The sequence below is a fragment of the Papilio polytes genome, unplaced genomic scaffold (genome assembly GCF_000836215.1).
Source record: "Papilio polytes unplaced genomic scaffold, Ppol_1.0 DF823399.1, whole genome shotgun sequence".
Taxonomy (NCBI): domain Eukaryota; kingdom Metazoa; phylum Arthropoda; class Insecta; order Lepidoptera; family Papilionidae; genus Papilio; species Papilio polytes.
In genome coordinates this window covers 3,685,403-3,703,805 of record NW_013525805.1, presented here as the reverse complement: position 1 = coordinate 3,703,805, position 18,403 = coordinate 3,685,403, and the positions used below count along the sequence as shown (strand labels likewise).

The 18,403-nt window shown below is 35.5% G+C and overlaps 3 protein-coding genes across 4 annotated transcripts in view; 2 read left to right on the top strand and 1 right to left on the bottom strand.

Annotated features, from left to right (window-relative positions):
- The first annotated feature begins 960 nt into the window (after positions 1-960).
- On the top strand, positions 961-3,359 carry LOC106104837 (conserved oligomeric Golgi complex subunit 5). Its single transcript, XM_013285013.1, has one exon. The coding sequence runs from the start codon at positions 1,031-1,033 to the stop codon at positions 3,269-3,271; it is 2,241 nt and encodes a 746-aa protein (XP_013140467.1). The 5' UTR covers positions 961-1,030; the 3' UTR covers positions 3,272-3,359.
- Positions 3,360-3,514: 155 nt separating this feature from the next.
- The window catches only part of LOC106104836 (lon protease homolog, mitochondrial), a 20,793-nt gene continuing 5,904 nt past the window's right edge, over positions 3,515-18,403 (bottom strand). Inside the window, exons 8-16 of one of the 2 annotated variants that reach the window (XM_013285011.1) lie at positions 17,967-18,012; positions 9,484-9,676; positions 8,477-8,664; positions 7,993-8,168; positions 7,103-7,274; positions 6,296-6,479; positions 5,711-5,900; positions 5,025-5,168; positions 3,515-3,648 (exon numbers count right to left, since the gene is read on the bottom strand). In XM_013285011.1, coding sequence (XP_013140465.1) covers positions 3,574-3,648; positions 5,025-5,168; positions 5,711-5,900; positions 6,296-6,479; positions 7,103-7,274; positions 7,993-8,168; positions 8,477-8,664; positions 9,484-9,676; positions 17,967-18,012 — 1,368 coding nt within the window. In that variant the 3' untranslated portion in view covers positions 3,515-3,573. Of the gene's footprint in view, positions 3,649-5,024; positions 5,169-5,710; positions 5,901-6,295; positions 6,480-7,102; positions 7,275-7,992; positions 8,169-8,476; positions 8,665-9,483; positions 9,677-17,966; positions 18,197-18,403 lie in introns of both variants that reach the window. The other variant, XM_013285012.1, reaches the window with a different exon arrangement.
- Positions 13,884-15,930, top strand: LOC106104838 (cytochrome P450 6B1-like). The gene is made up of 2 exons (XM_013285014.1): positions 13,884-15,325; positions 15,666-15,930. Exons 1-2 carry the CDS (start codon positions 13,927-13,929, stop codon positions 15,827-15,829), a joined length of 1,563 nt encoding a protein of 520 aa, XP_013140468.1. The 5' UTR covers positions 13,884-13,926; the 3' UTR covers positions 15,830-15,930.

Below are 18,403 nucleotides of genomic sequence, written 5' to 3'. Positions count from 1 at the left end.
AAATCTATCGATTTTTGTGTCATAATTTATCTCATTGTATATATTAGTTATTGATAGATTCTAGCATTTTGTATATTTTAAAATAAAATTTATAATAAAAATATGAATGAATACTTTTATTCGCGTCTTCACTTTTTAAGTGTAGACGACAACCGCACGAAAGGATATAACCCCCAACAGATAGCAACCCGCGGAGATATTTCAAGATGTTCACCATCGAGCGATTACAAGGAATTCAGTCTTAACCTTGTGAATTTGTCGCGACTTCAGCGTCTTGGCCATGCGCTGAAGTTTTTTTAATTGATTTTTTTCATAAAAACATGAACTCATAAATATGTTAAAAAAATAACAATTAAAAAGTTTTGTCTACTTATCACTGTTATTTTTAAAGAACAATCAATTATCCATGTAACTTCAAGATGTTTTTTATACATTCGTCATATAGATAAGGTGGCACAAGGCCCACTGGATTCGCCGAATTATCGAAGTAACGGCTGCCCGTAGAAATCCGCAAAAATAGATGCTTTACCTAGCAATTACCAACCATTAATCGATGGAGGTGAGGTAAGGATGCACGGAAAATGTATATTTCCTCATCCTAAGCATCCTCTCCTCTATAAAATCTACTTCTTACCATAGACTTTGCTTATGATACGATAAAGCATCACCTTAAACCTTAGATAAGTAACTTATAAGATATATTTATTTGTTCCATTTAATGGCAAATGGGTTTTCCTCAGCATAATCTAATTGCAAATGTAATTCTATCTAAGATTTCGCCCATCAACGGAAAAACAGAACGTTCTGTGATACGTAATTTAAAAAAACAAAAATATACAAATACTTCACTCGTTTATTTTGTGACGATGCATCTTGCCTAAACGGAAAAAAAATGTCATGCTTTTTACTGTCAACTGTCATACAAGACGCAACGTGTCAGTGTCACTGTCATCGATCAAAAAAAAAAAACAAAGTTACTGCTTGTAGCGAAAAAATATTTTGAATTTACAGCTCAAACTTTGATTTTAAAATGGATCCAAAAGATGTATGTGTTGAAATAGAAAACGACGAGTTTTACAGTAAGTTCCTAGTGGATTCTGTTAAGCCGATAATCGGTGAAAATATTTCAGTAAGCGATCAAGTTAGTAAACTAGCTCTAGGCATCGAAAAACTAACAAAAAGCTTGGAGAAGCAAGTTTTAGATAAACACAATGATCTCTTGACACAAGCTAGCCACATATCAGATCTAGAAGCAATGCTAGAATCTGTTAGAAGTCAAGTAAAAAATTTGTTACGAGGTGCCGAAAAACTGAAAGATCGTGTTCATGGGCCTTACGCCACGCTTGTAAAGCAAACTATGATGCTGGAGAGAGTACAAATTGTATGCAATTTACTTCGCCATGCATCCAAAATATTAATATTATGGAATAAACTATGTTCTGTCAAGGATAACCCACCCAAAGAGGCAATTATACTGTTCGAGCTAGACGAGTTAATTAGCGATTACAATTTTGAAGGTATAACACTGTTAGATGAAGTATTAAAGCAAGTAGATCATAGGAAGAAAGATTTGCTAAACAATGCAACAGAATTACTACAATCAAGCTTGTTAACTGGTGATAAGACAAAGTTATTACAATGTTTTAAAGTATTCCACAATTTACAATGCACTGAACAACAGATTAAAAACACAGTCGATAGTATGCTCAGTGACTTAAAGAAGGAGATAAACAAGGCTCTTAATATTCAAATGGTCTCTATTGAAGTAAAAAAGTCAAGTTCTGGACGCATGGCACCCGGCAAAGCAAATATTATGAATGCACATGACTTCAAAATAAAACTATGGGATAATATAGAGAAACTATTTAACATTGACATTTATAACAGCTGCACCAAGGTCATTATGCTGCAAAATGTTGTTAATGAACTCCATGCTATTGGAAACTTCCGGAATATATTGAAAAACTTCTGGAAAGAATTGTCAACAATATTCAGCACCGAGCTAGAGAAGAGTCCGTCTAATGTCAACCAATCGGTGGATATTGATTTTCCTAAAATCCTAAAATGTTTCAATGATCTTATTATTCGTCTAAAATGCAAGGATTTAGAAATGAATCGATCTAGTCTTGGCCGATGGGAGAATGCTTTTCTATCAAAATCTTTAGGCAAATTACTAGATCCTGTGAGAACTATGTGGCATTTAAACCAAGTACCAAGTATGGACCAGATTGATAATGCTATAAGGGTTATTGCGGAGGCTCTAAGTGTATCACTCAGTGACAAACAGCTGAGTATTAGCTTAGCAAATAGTGTTGCTAAGAGCATCAAGCAGATGAACATGGAAGCTGAACAAAGAATGTCTATGGACAGTGATGTTGCTCAGATCATAGAGCCACCAACAAGCTCGCAGCAGAAGAATGCTGACTTATGCAACTCATTATATTATTTCTCATCTCAAATTAAACGAGTTCTTGTTAATATGAACTCGATGTTGCCACAGGAGAGTGTACAAATAGTCCAGAATAGCCTTAAAGATATATCAAGCACACCAATACTGCAATTATTTGCTGAATCCATTAAAAACTCTCTATTTCTGATATTAATGACAATGCATGATGAGCCAGATCTTACAAGAGCTGATGATCCATATAAAAAAACATTATCCTGTTCTCCATACATGAAGGAACTTCAACAATTTGTATCAAGATGCAGAGATATCTATCTGTCAATGTTCCAAGAGAAATCTGCTCTTAATGAATGTTGTATAAACATATCGAAAGCATGCGTTGAAAGGTTCATTCAACATGTATGTAATACCAGACCATTGACGAAATTCGGTCGAGTGAAACTACAAATTGACTGCAAACAATTAGAGACTGCATTATCACCATTGGTGAACGATATAACTGAACTTGGTAATCATTATAGACAATTAAAAGCGTTACAATTGCTTCTAGAAAAATCACCGCAAGACATCGCTAAGAGTCAGTGTGAAGGTGCATTATTACCTTATTCTATTGTTATGATGTTTTTATTTTCTTTCGCGGGACCACAGCTAGTTGCTCCTCATACTTGTGCGGGATGGAATATTCAGAAGTTAATGCAATGGTTGGATTCCCATAGGAATGAGAGGGATAGATTGGAGTTTGTTGCCGGTGCGTTGCAGAGATATCAGAACCATGTCCGACAAAACCAAATAGCTACATATGATGAGGTATACCCAGTGCTGTTACAACTTTTAGAAGACGGTAGAAATAGTTTGAAGAAGTAAAAACTGCATTAAACCAGAGAAGTGTTAAAAATGTGTAGTGAATTCTATTGGTTTTTTTTCGTGGACTAAGTAAAGTGATATATACTAAGTTATTTTTTTTAGTTAATATTTTAAATGGTTATGTACACTTAATTTACCTGTATAAAGTATTTTAAGAAAATGAAGCAAGTAAATTAAGGTATTTTGTTGTCACGATAGTTGGAGTATTCTATATTATAATGTAATTTCAATAATAACCAAATAAACATTTTCTTTTATTTAATTAAAACAAAAATAGTACTTCAAACATAACTTTGTTTCCTTTATTCTTCGCTACTTCTTACACCGTACAGAATGTTCTTATCATCCTGTGTGTCTTGTTCAACTCTCGGTGAATCCTGAACAATAAACACATTGCACTAAAAATCAGATATATGAAAAGTTTTACTTATAACTTTCATGAAAACTATATGAACTCATTTCTAGTAAGAATTCGATTGACTGAACATAACTTTTAGATTTAACATTTAAAAGTGGGGCCTGACCCACTACTGGCTGATAGAGGCTCAGATAGCTTAAAATGACGTCACTGTCATAAGGGAACAAAACCTAATATTTCCATCACAAATTACAAGTTGGATTGTTATCAGATAATTTACAATTTGATGGGACAGGCCTTAAATCTTACTAATACTATAAATGCGAAAGTTTAGATGGATGGATGTTTGTTAGTTTGTAGCCTAAACGGCTAAATGGATTTCGATGAAATTTTGTATAGATGTAGACAGTATGGAAGAACAAATAGGCTACACACTTTTTTTTTTAAATCCACGTGGCCGAAAGCCCATAAGTAACATGTGCAGTTGTATTATAAGATACAGAGATTACCACTTGTATATATCAGGTATAAAAAAACTACTTTTATAATAATTAACTATATTTAATATCTTTACAACCAACATACAAATTACATATCAATATTCTTCAACCATATATAAATAGTTACATATTTACGCATCAAACCAACAAAATAACAAAACTAAATACAAAAACCAACATACTAAATATATTACAACATACACATTAGTGATGTGCCAACTCGGGAAAAACGTAACTCGAGTTAAAATCCACGTAATTCGGGTTGAACTCGAGTTAACCATCACTAATACACATAAACCTCACATTATATACTTTACAACTACCAACATACAGTTGTCTAGTCTTTTTTTCAATAAAAATGCTTATTTACTTCACACTTGCCTTGAAATCTTAAATCCCTTATCAAAGTTTTTAACCAATGTCAGATGTCCAATGCAAGTAGAAACGTTACAAAGGTAGGCATTACAAATATACTAATATAAGAGGAAAAATTTGTATTTTTGAAATTAAATTTGAAAATTAAATTTTGAATAAAACGTGCCCACCTTTGCAAACCTAACAAAAATTGTGCGATAACTAAATCTATGTAATTATACAAGAGTGTTTTTCCAAAAAAATATCGTGTTTAACGAGTTGTACTGTAGTTGTGATATTTAGGGTCTGTCCCAACACTGGCTGATAGAGACTCAGATAGCTTAAAAATGACCTCACTGTCAGATAAGGTAATAAAATCCGTTATTTCCATCACATGTTTTACACATTCGATTGTTATTAGATAATTTACAATTGGGAAAGGCCATTAATATTTTGAAGCGTTACAAGACGGTTGGTAATGCAGTAAAAACCGGTTGTTACCAGTTGAAACCAGTTACAACCGGTTTAAACCAGTCTAGACCTGTTCGAAAGCGATGTTGTAGACATCCTCGTAGTGAGACACGAAGTGCACGTCGATGTTTTCTCTGATGAAGGCGGGGAGGTCGTCGAAGTCTCGCCGATTTTCCTCAGGGAGGACCACGCACGTCACCCCCACTCGTTTCGCCTGCACAAATGGGGAATAACACCAATCAAGGGAATTTAAGCTTTAAAAGGCTATCATTGGGAAATTTTATTTCGATCTCAGAAGCTACGCTTGTCCTCTAAACGACCTTGATGTTTTTATCGCTTATAAACTATTAGCTTACAACTCTTGATCAATGTCTCTTTTTAAATAGACTTAGGGGTATACTAATCGCTAATTGACCAACAACTGTCCTTGAAATGACCTTGAGTGTTTATAATGTGCAGTTTTAAACTTCTTTTTTTATTTTAACTAAGGTCTAGGATTGTGCTAGAAAATGGTTTTCAATAGTTGAATAGCGGGATTCGAAACTTCGACCACGTGATCGGAAATCCGTACCCTTGACCATTAGACTATTGGCGTTTAAGCGCCTAGCCGTACCATCACATTGTATCTTTTTACCAAACTTAGGGATTGACCGCTAAATGACCTACAAATGTCCTTAACCCAGACTTAGGGTTATATTGACTTACAAATATCCTTGAAATGACCTTGAACGTTTTAAGGTGTAGTTTTGTACTGACCGCAATAATCTTCTCCTTGATACCGCCGACGGGCAGTATTCGCCCCGTGAGCGAAATCTCTCCGGTCATGGCGAGCTGCGCGCGCGCCGGCCGCCGCAGCGCCAGCGAGAGCAGCGCTGTGGTGATGGTGCAGCCCGCTGATGGACCGTCTTTGGGGGTCGCACCTTCAGGCACGTGTAAGTGCAAGTGACTGTAAATTATATTAACGAGATAAAAAAAACTATTCGTAACACGTAATTTTTTATTTAATACTAGCTGTTCCCGTGCGGCTTCATCCGCATTTTATTGTTTATGTGTCAAATTCTCAATCGCAAATGTCAAAATGACCGTTACTGTAATCACCTTGCTTCCTTAATGTTGGCTTGTTGTTTATGGTCCCTTTCCCACATGAAGGTTTTTCCAATTTATTCACCCCCTAAGTTTAATAGCGTGAAAATATACAGTCTAAAGCGTGTTATAAGTATAGTGCTTTTTATTAAAGATAGAATTATTCAAAAATGATATGATTATTGAGATCCTACGCCACAAAGAGGTGTGTTTGTTTTTATATTAGTAGATCGTTGGTCCTTCGAGCAGGAATGTGACCTGTTGTTGAGGAAGGTGTTGGCAGGATGGCGCAGCGCGAGGAAGTTGCGTGCGACGGTGAGCGCGATGCGGGCGGACTCCTTCATGACGTCACCGAGGTGGCCCGTCAGCTCCAGCGACCCCAGCGGCTTCTCCTCCTGCTGCGTGTTGCGGAGTGCCGTCTCTATGTACAGCGTGCTACCGCCTGATAGAAAATACATGCTTTTTATGCATCAAAAAGTTTAATTTTACTTAGATTTTAAATTTTGTAATCATTACCGAATGCAATATTAAGTACTTGTTTCTCTTTTCTGTATAACTCAGTGTAGTATTTTAGGGTAAAAAACCGGCGCTTCGGTTTACATACGCAAGGGAATTCCTTTTATTTTGAATAAATAAATTCTTTCTTTCAAAATTAACCACTGACCATGTAATACAAACGGATAATATGCGTTTGGGAACAAATGTTAAATCCTAACAACTAAATTTACCTAGTTTATCGTGGATATCTAAGTCGGTAAGAAGGTTGCTTCTGTCTCGTTTGATACTGTTAGAAAATATACAAAATATACAAGGATATAGATAAAGCCATGTATAGACGATAGCGACGCACGTGGCGAGGGAAATACAATAAACGAAACATTAAAGGGCTTTGAAATGTCATCGTCAATACAATAAAAGAAAATAAATCACATAAAAGTTACAGTATGAAACAGTTTTGAAAGAAAAAAAAAACATGTCTGACCTTCCATTGGGTCTATATCCCATACTTGTCGGTCTATAAATTCACAAATAATTGCTATCCCTATTCCTTTAAGAAAGACTTACCCATGGCGGTCCAGGCGAGACCCATAACAACGCCGGGAGGGGTGATGTCATACATGCGGTCATGTTTGAAGGTCGGCTTGCCCACCAGCCCCGGCAGCGCAGCCTCGTCTACCACCACCCTCTCAGCCTCCGCCTCACCACGCACTATCTTGTACGCCACTTTACGGGCTATCTGAAGAACATTATCGTCCTTAGATCGTTTACCTCTTTCCCTTGGAATAGGAAGTGGAATTTGTCAAGGGATGGGACACAGGGGAAATTTCGCGTATCTGTTCATCCTCTCTGTTAAAAATGGGCAACGTTTCTACAAACGGATGTAGGGGACAGTATCTTTTTCTTTTTTTTATAACATAAGGTGGCAAACGAGCAAGCGGCCACCTGAATCCGCCAAAATGGTGAAGCGACCGCTTCCCATAGACATCCGCAATTGCAGATGCGTTGCCTACCCTTATCCGACGGAGGAGGAGACGCACATAAAGAGAATATTTCCCCTTCCTATGCATCTCCTCCACCGTCAAATCCACTTCCCCGTCCCATCCTCCCCGGCCCTGCAGTGCTAAGATGTTAAAGCGGGCACTACCACTGTTAAAATTATTCGCTTTGCTATATTGGAGAATTCCAGTGGCAACTTGTTTGTCACCTTATTATATAGAAGTAACGAAAAATTGTAAATGTTTGTCGCCGTATAACTCGTAAATTACCACTTTATAGATTATAATGAAACTTAATCAGAAAATTCTAGAGACTCTAGAAAAGGTTTGCATGCAAAAAAATCTTAAAAAACAAAACAATCAAACTTTAAAAACTTGTCTCCTCTTTCGAAACACCATTAAGTTGTCATTCTATTTGAAAATAAAGAAACAGTTTCTATACAATTATTTCTGGCTTACCTTCTCGATATGCTTCTGTAGGTTCCTGACGCCGCTTTCCCGACAGTAGGACTTAATAAGGCTGCTGAGAGCTTCGGGCTGTAAATCTAGCTGCTGCTCAGTGAGACCGCAGTTCTTACGCGCAGTCGGCACTAAGTATTGCTGAGCTATCGCCATTTTCTCTTCCGCCACATAACCTATACGTTAATATGTTAAATAATGTAAAGATATTTTATTATACATAAAACAACTGGGCCGATTTGAACGATTCTTTTACTAATAAATAGCTAGGTTATGTTTTTTTATTTCACGCAAACGTTAAGTTAAGTTAAGAAGTTACGAGCAACATTTGTATGTTAAATTTGTTACCACTTCGAATAATCTAATCTAGAAACTCAGTGTCCGTAACGTAAAAGTTTTTCCTGATTTTCAAAAAGAGAGATAAAATAACAAAGCTTAAATAAACGAAAATATGTTGTTGTAAAATCTTTGCACATTAACTGACCGGACATGTCAATGAGTTCCATGCGGTCTCTGAGCGGCTCTGGGATGTGCTCGACGACGTTAGCGGTGCAGATGAAGAGGACACGCGACAGGTCCACCGGCACATCTAGGTAATGGTCTAGGAAGTTGGCATTCTGCTCCGGGTCTAGTAGTTCCAGCAACGCGGAAGATGGGTCCCCGTGCACGCCCCTTTATAATTCAAAAACAACTATTGCAGTAAACATCTCGATTTACATTGATTACCTTATTAAAACTTTCTTGATACATTATACTATATGATTTATAACACGGCTAAAACTCACGTGGAAACTTTCGTAGTTCGTGATGCCTACACTGAAAGTTCCCACGTGAGTTTTAGCCGTGTTATAAATCATATAATATAGTTACCTTTTGCTGATAAACAAATGTCTTACAAAAAATCTTTTTTTGGACAATTGCAATAAATACGTGAAATGTGCGGGACACTACCTAATCCACACTATCTGCATAAAAATTGTACATTTTCTTTGCTGAGTATTGTGGGTTTTCAAAGATTTTTTAAAATTCCAATTTGTTAAAAGCAATTGTTGATTAAAAAATAATGACTAATTATTTAATATCTCATATCAATTCAATTTTTATGATATTTAAAAAAAAAACTTTTTACAAACGAACTAAAACGTTGTCAAAAATTTAAGAAATAGAAATATTTTTAATATATTAAAATTCAACCCGAAAACTATTGCCAAATAAAAAATACCACTGTAAAAAAGAAACAAAAAAAGACTGCGACAATTCAATTAAAATAGTTTTTTTTGTTTTAAAAGGGGGCAAACAAGCGGCGTGGACACCTAGGTGGTCAACGACGCCCATGGACATCCGTAACACCAGAGGAACTACAGATGCGTTGCCTGCCTTTGAGGAAATGATAGGCTCGTTTCTTGAAGGACCCTAAGTCGTTAGTTCTACCAATGTTAAAAATTCCTACACAAAAAAAACTTTAACCGAAAGTATAGGGTTGTCACTCACTTGCCAATCTTGTCGACCTCATCGATGAGCACCAATGGGTTTTCAGTGCCGGTCTTTTTCAGGCACTGTACCAGTTTGCCTGGCATCGCGCCCACGTATGTGCGCCGGTGACCCTTGATCTCCGCCACGTCCGTCATACCCCCTACTGAGAACCTGAAGTACTGACGGTTCAACGCACGTGCGATCGAACGAGCTGAAACATATTGTAAAATGAAAGAATCGCCTAACATTCTTAATTTAGCGAGTTATCTATCGAAAACTACTGGATTGGTATCAAAAATATTTCATCAAAAAAGCTACATTAGTAACGTAGACTATATTTTTTTATAATATAATATAAGGTAGCAAACGAACACACGGCCACCTGAATTTACCGAAATGGAAAGCGACCGCTGGCCATAAACATCCGCAATTGCAGATACGTTGCGTCTCCTTAACTGACGGAGGAGAAGACGCACATAAAGAGGACATTTCCCCTTCCTATGCGTCTCCTCCACCGTCAAATCCACTTTTATAACCCACTGCTGTTGCTCGTGACTTCACCAGCGTAAAAATAATAAAAAATATATATCCTATGTAACTTACTGATAACGTAGCTTTTTAATGGTGATTGGCTGTTATTAGCCCAGTAGTTTTTGAGTTATTTTAATACATACAAAAATACAAATTTTTATAATACAAGTAGATAGGTTTAAACTGTTGTGGTTTTTAAAAATATAATGTTCGTAAGATACGCGTTTCTCAACACGATTGGGTTGTTTTAGCTCCCGATATTTCGGCACAGTTGCATGCGCCATGTTCACTGACAGCCCGTGAACATAGCACAAGTTTTCTAATAGTAAATAGGGGCTCGGAGCCTTCCCTATATTGGGGTGTCTAGACCATAGTCAACCAACCGCTGGCCAAGTGCGCGTTGGTTGACTTCTACGTCGGGTAAATCATGTACATATGAAATTCGAAAATCGTTATTCACATTGGTACAGCGAGATTCGAACCCAGGACCTGTAGATACAAGTGCTCAAACTCCTGAGCCAGCGACCCTCTAATATCAGTAATCGGACTGATACTTTTTAATTATTCAATACATAGAAAAATAAACATTTTTCCATTTTTTACAGAATTACAGAATAAAAATTAGACATGCTATTTAAAAATATAACCTTAATATGTGTTTGTATAATTTTAAATTCTAATATATTTTACTTCGGTGGTAATAAGACAAGTATTTGCTCGTTTTTTGCCTGATTTTATTGTTTGCTAATTTTGTATTTTGAGTACATTTAAAAGTGTAGGAATAGGTCGTGTACTTTAAATCAAAAACGAATCAATACTTAAAAAATCTGAGAGCTATACTATATTTATTGTAGTTTATTACAATCTAGGTTAAAATTTTAACTTTTTTTGCGTCTATGCCTTTGGATAAAGTTAATTGGTGTTACAATTTTTTTATTATAATTTAAATAATATTTAAAATCTAATTTCCAATTAAATTATTTTAATAATTTTTAATAATAAATTTATCAAGTAAAAAAATAATTCTTTGATGAAACTAAAAAAAATAAAACTTAATCAATTGGATTTTTTACAAACACTATTAAAACAAATTTATTAGCATAAAAAGATATTAAATGAAAAAACAAAAATTAAAAACGAGGTCCTAAATGCAGGAGTACCCAAAAATAATCATCCGCAAAATTAAATTACATGCACAATTATTTAATTGGCTTTATTTTATATTTATATAACATATTTTTTTATATTTATTTCAATTTTAAGACATATTTTCTATAGAACTAAAAATTACTAAAAAAAAAAAAATTGTTTTTTTTTTTAAATAAAAAAAAATTACGAAAAAACGAAAAAATAGACAATTTGAAAAAAAATTGATATAACCAACCTTGGAAAAATCAGCATTTTGCTATATTTTTTAAACGAAACAAGACAACGAGTACAACGAACAGCGTCGCTGCACGACAGACAGATAAGTAATGATCACATTTTCAGACAATAATTTCAATATCATCGGAACATAATGACTTTCAATATATTTGCCGTGTAATCAAAATTCACAATTAACACATCATCATTCTTATACAATAACTAAATTTATTTTATCGCTGTAAAATCCCAATTTACGATAACATATTTTACCTGTAAAATCTAAAAACGTACAACATATGGAATACGAATTAGACGTTAATAGATTCGATTGCCGATATTATACATATACTAGCTTATGCCCGCGACTTCGATTAAAAACTAAATAACCTATATGTTCTTCCAGATTGTATCCAGAAAAAAGGTAGTAATAACGAAACTTTCGATTTAATTATATTAGTAAGAAGTTATTAAAAGTTTACGAGGAACTTGCAACATCTTTAGAAATATATACTAATATAACAAAGCGTAAACACACACATCTTTGTTACCTAAGATGTCAGCAATTACAGCATATTTTTGAATTTTTATTTTAATAAAAAGCCTTACACTTGCGTCAAACTTTAGACTATATATTTTAACGCCATTAAACTTAGGGGGTAAATGTTTTGGATAAAAACCTTAATGTGGGAAAGAAACCATAAGTTGCTGCAAACATCAAGGAAGGAAGCAAGATTGTCATCGTGTCATGTCATTTTGACATTTGTAATTTGACAAATGAAAACAATAAAATTAAATTTTCGTAATTTCATGCGGATGAAGTCGCACGGGAACAGCTAGTCTTTCATGATGGTAATAACGTTTTTTAAAGAATTATTGTAACCTCCGATACTACATGTAAAGTAAGCATGTTGTTTCCATGTTATTATTAACATGAGCGTTTGTTTCTGTATAAGTTTTTCTATTGCACAGACGCAGTCGCGTACTACAGCTAGTAAAGGATAAAACAAACCTCTTTTATTTAATGTTTTCATATTAATATCACAATAAACATATTTATTTAGATAAAAGATAACCAGCGTAATAAAAAAAGACAAATTTATTCATTAATTGACCGTCATGCTCACATCAAAAATCCAAGCCAACAGATACACGATGATGTAATTGCCTCAGCATTATTTGTTCAATACGATTGTCATAGTGATATCTAATTATAAAAAAAATCCAGTCAGAATAAATAATCTAAAACAGATACAAAAACATAATTTTATCTCTATTCATATTAAATTTCTCATGAAAACTTCAACTAGGACCAAAAAGATATAGTAAATATATAGAAGAAGCATAGTTTGCGTTTCTATTCAGACATATATACTATATATCTACACTATTATAATAAAGCGTGAACACACACTTCTTTGTTGCATAGATGTCAGCAATTACAGCATATTTTTTAATTAATTATTTTTTTAATAAAAAGCCCTACACTTACGTCACGCTTTAGGCTATATATTTTCACGCCATTAAACTTAAGGGGTAATTTTTTTGGATAAAAACCGTAATGTGGGAAAGAGACCATAAGTTGCTGCCAACATCAAGAAAGTAAGTTTGCCAAGGTTTGTCACGTCACGTTATTTTAACGTTTGTAATTAATAATTTGACAAATGTAAACAATAAAATAAAATTTTCATAATTTCATGCGGACGAAGTCGCACGGGAACAGCTAGTTTTTCATATGATCTACTAAGATTTTGATACGATATTAAGAGTGTCAATATAATTCATTGTATTTGAGTGAATCGCTAACATTTCATCGCAAAAGATGGAGCTTATTATCTACGATTAGACTAATATTATAAAGAGAAAAGATTTTTATTTTTCATTTTGAATCACTCAAAAACTACTGGGCCGATTTTAAAAATTCTGTCACAATTAGAAAGGTAATTTATCTCTGAGTAACTAGGCTATATTTTTTAATAGCACGCGAGCAAAGTCGCAAGCAACAGCTTGTAATTTTGTAAATTGTTTTCAACATGCCAATACAAGAGCAATAGGTGGCATTTTTATTGCTCCATGCTATTGAAATGCGTTTTTTTTTAAAAAAAGATTAGCTGTTGCTCGCGAAATCGTCCGCGTGAAATAAAAAAATATAGCCTATGATGCTTGCAGATTAATTACCTATCTAATCGTGAAATAATTTTTGACATCTGCCCAGTAGTTTTTGAGAAAATAGAATATATTAAAAATCTAAAAATACAAATTTTTCCTCTTTAGAACATTAGTATAGCAATCTATATCAATTCCAAAGTTCCAATGAACAACTCTGGTTTCCTTATAGGGTTTGTAACTTCACTTTTTTGCATCTATCTATAAAAATAAGGAGGATTTATCAAACAGGTATCTAAGGGTAAAAATCAATATAAATAACTATTTAATTTCAACAATTAAATTAAAATTTTAATTACATTACGAACCAAATTCAACCGATCAAAAAACGGAACAAGATTTAGCGATGTAACGATTCTCCGATTAGCGTTAAAGAGAGATAAGCGCCGTTCTATAAATATGCTAGCCTGTAAGACACTTGCCATTCAGTGCTCTGATCAGATCGTATCAGCACGTTCAACAAACATGATGTTCATACTGGTGTCTATAGCAGCGTGCATCGCCGCATTGTACTACTACTTCACCAGGACATTTGATTACTGGAAGAAAAAAAATGTCGTCGGACCCAAACCGCTGCCATTCTTCGGTAATCTTAAGGATTCATTTCTAAGAAAGAAAACCTTGATAGTCGTCCAAAAAAGCATCTACGACGCCTATCCTGAAGAAAAAGTGGTCGGAATCTACAGAATGACAACGCCAACTCTAATGTTGCGGGACTTGGACATCATCAAACATGTTTTAGTTAAAGACTTCGAACAATTCATCGACAGGGGAGTGGAGTTCAGCGACAAAGGTATGGGAGCTAACTTATTCCACGCCGACGGCGAAAGGTGGAGAGTCCTGAGAGGACACTTCACTCCAGTATTCACGTCAGGGAAACTCAAAAACATGTTGTACCTGATGACGGCGCGAGCGGACAAATTCATCCAGCACATCGACACCATTACCCAGCAGCAATCGGAGCAGTCTCTGCATCAGCTCTTCCAGAAGTACACAATGTCGGTGATCAGCGCTTGCGCTTTCGGTGTCGATCTTGACGACAAAATGATGGACACTTTGGAAAAAATGGACAAACTTATTTTCTCTGCAAACTACAGTATCGAATTGGATATGATGTATCCTGGTATATTGAAGAAGTTCAACGGCTCCCTGGTGCCGCGCTACGTGACTAAGTTCTTTGAAAACCTCGTGAAACAAGTTATAAAACAAAGAGGTGGACGACCGACAGGAAGGAAAGATTTTATGGATCTCATTCTAGAATTGAGACAGCAGAAAACAATCGAAGGTCGGAAGAGATTCGAAAACGAAAACCAACCGACATTGGAACTGACCGACAGCATTATCGCTGCTCAGGCGTTTATATTCTACGGAGCCGGATACGAGTCGAGCGCATCCACGATGGCGTTCATGTTGTACGAGATGGCAAGGAACCCGGACATACAGGACAAGGTCATCAAAGAGATCGATGATGTCCTCAAGCGAAACAATGGCGAGGTGAGCTACGAGTGCCTGAACGAGATGACGTACTTGCATCAGGTGTTCGATGAAACGTTGAGGATGTACCCGTTGGCGGATCTGATCCAGCGCGTCACCCACACAGAGTACAAGTTGCCGGGCACAGACATCACGCTGGAGAAGGGCAGACCGGTGATCATCAGCGCGTGGGGCATCCAACACGACCCTAAATACTACCCAGACCCGGAAAGATTCGACCCGGAACGCTTCAGTGCGGAAAATGTGAAAAACCGACACCCCTGCGCTTACTTACCTTTCGGAGCTGGTCCAAGGAATTGCATAGGTATGTACATTTTTTGCTATATTTATTTAAATAGTCCAAACCTCGATAGTCGTATAATTTCCCCTGTATAAAAAATAGTGGACTTTTTACACAAGAATGTCGTTTAATCTAGTGTAGATTTTGAAAATTCGTTTAGTTTTGTTAATGATAACACTGAATTTATAATACCTCAAAAAAGGACCATGTGGTCTTCAGATTTTCCGCCTCACATGTGCTCCTGATTCATCTATAGATTCCAAATCTATTTATTAAGTACTAGAATAGAAAATTTAGACGAATATTGATGGAAAAAATCCAAGTGTAATTTATAAAGAAGTAACAGCATTTTTTTTAATTTCAGGTATGCGCTTCGCTAAAACACAATCAAGAGTTGGAATGGCGAAATTCTTTTCCAAATTCCGCGTCGAGCCCTCGAAGAAGACTGCTACGAATTTTACATACGACCCGATGCGTGTATTCCTCTTGCCAGAAGAAGGTATCTACGTTAATATTGTGCCACGTTAACAAAAAAACACTGAATTTGTATCTTATTATTATTATCATTTTTTATGTATAGGGCGTCTTTAAAGCATGTTAATAAATATGGTATCCGGGTGTGACATCAATTGAAAACTGTTTTTTTTACATTACTACAAACCCCGCCTTATATTGTTGAAATGAAATGGATATATCGTACCTCTCGCTCTAACTTGAGTACGCAACACGTTCTGATCCGTGATTGGTCGAAAGATTCTATCGGTGGTTGTCTAATCGTTCATATATTCACATTCGATGTGATAATAAAATCTATATTAAAATTATTTAATTTCCTCAAAGATTGTTTTATTACACTTATTTTCACATACAGCACTTCACTTTTCAGGTTAAATATAAAACTACAAAAGTTTCATTTGTAAGATAAAAATGCTATTTAAAAAAATCTGTTCAATACATATTGAACATGTGTAACAAACATTTACTGCAACCAGTTGTTCTACGTACAAAAATAGATGGCGCCACCTGTATTTTAAAACGCGATGTGGTATTGCATACGCCTTATGTTAAGTCATTTCATGTACTTTACGCAAATCAAAGATCAGAAGGTCAGAAGATAACAAATATTGTTAAAATACTGTCTTCTCAAGTTAGTTCCTACGACGCGATTCTGAGTATATTAGCTTGCTGTCTTGTGACTAATTTTATTCAGAATAGCACATTAGTGTAGCTGAATTAGGTTGCTTTGTGGTAGTGACGGCCTAATTCAGCAGGTAACCGCTTGCTGTTCTGTGACGGTTACCCGATATTTCAACATTTTTTGTAACTGCGTGTGGTTCCCAACCCGGGGTACGCGCGCAGACCAACCTCATTGGTATATAACCAATAAACGACTGTTTTTTGCCACATTGGTTGTTTTCTTTGGCTGTTTCGGCCCAAGATACCCCTGCTCTTCTTATACATGTAATTTTATATAGTCTGTGCAATCTTAGTAATTTAAGATTTTTGTAACATGGCAACACTTATACCTCAATTCACTTCCTTTTTACAACATATTGCTTCTTGTCTAAAAAAAATGTGACTGTATCTAACTTTTTGTGGTATTTAATTTACAGAAATAAATATCTAAAATATAAAACTCTGCTTTCATTTAATGAACAAAATCATCCATACAAATCTATACTAATATTATAAAGAGGAAAGATTTGTATTTTTGTATTTTTGTATGTATTCGATTCACTTAAAAACTATTGGGTCGATTTCAAAAATTTTTTCACCATTAGAAAGGTGTTACCATTAGAACTGTGAGTAACATAGGCTACATTTTTCATTGTATTTTAATTTTTAATTTCACGCGGGCGAAGTCGCGAGCAACAGCTAGTATTTTAGAAACCTCTGTGAACATTAACTCTTTAAGAAAAAACGTAGAACCTAAGCTATTTACTAGGTTTTGCCCACGACTTCGTCCGCGCGGATTTAAATACAAAAACTTAATAAGTCGACAATGTTCTACATATGTGACTAAAATCCTAGAATACGGTTAAGCCGGTTTGAAAACACATAGTAATAACCAAACATCCATCCATCCATCCAAAATTTGCATTTGCAATATTAGTATTTAAAAATACGACACCCTATTTATGTACTAATGCGTTTTACTACTGAAAAGAGTCTAAAACACTTCGTAAACACCACTTACAATCTAACATACGTAAACATTTCAATGGAATGTAGAGTTTAAATGTGACATAATTTAAGACGCTGTTACATTACAAAAGTCGTTTCACTATTCGACCGTTTTGTAAGTCTTTGTAAGTCTTATAAATGTGAAAGTCAAGATAGATGTTTGTTAGTTCGTAGCCCTAAGCTGAACCGATCTCGAGGATTGTCAAAGATGTAGAGAGTCTGGAAGAACACAGACTATTTTTGTATTTTTAATTCCGCGCAGACGATGTCGCGGGATAAATCTTACTAACATCATAAATGCAAAAGTATAGATGGATGGATGTTTGTTAGAGATAGATGCCTAAACGGCTGGATGGATTTTAATGAAATTTAGTATAGATGTAGAGGATAGTCTGGAAGAAGACATAGACTAATCACTTTTGTTTTTTTAATTAAACGCGGACGGAGTCGCGGGCGAAAGCTAGTTCATAATAAAACTTACCAATACTAGTCTTGCCGACACCTGGAGGACCATGGAAGCACAATATCTTGCCCTGAGTGGTCCCTTTGAGTTGGGAGACAGCGATAAACTCCAGGATTCTCTTCTTAATATCCTCCATGCCGTAGTGGTCCTCGTCCAGGATGACCTGGGCGTCTGCCAGCTTCAGGTTCTCCTCTGACGTCACGCCCCAAGGCAGTGACGTCAGCCAATCCAGATAGCAACGAGTCACGCTGAAATACAAGTTTGTTATTAGAAACTTGAAAAAAAAAACAACAGAACGTTATAAAACAGTCTTTTTTGGGCACTAAAGGCCTAGATGGAAAGGGAAGGGATGAAAAAAATAATACTGCATAATTTCATTATTATTCTGTTGGGTGAGTGTCGTTTATACTATAGGTTTAACAATCTTTCGTCCGTGACTACGTCCGCGTGGTATT

Coding starts and splice junctions, on each gene's coding strand:
- LOC106104837 (XM_013285013.1), top strand. CDS start 1,031: ATGGATCCAAAAGATGTATGTGTTGAAATAGAAAACGACGAGTTTTAC.
- LOC106104838 (XM_013285014.1), top strand. CDS start 13,927: ATGCTAGCCTGTAAGACACTTGCCATTCAGTGCTCTGATCAGATCGTA. Junction 15,326..15,665: donor TGGTCCAAGGAATTGCATAG/GTATGTACATTT, acceptor TTTTAATTTCAG/GTATGCGCTTCGCTAAAACA.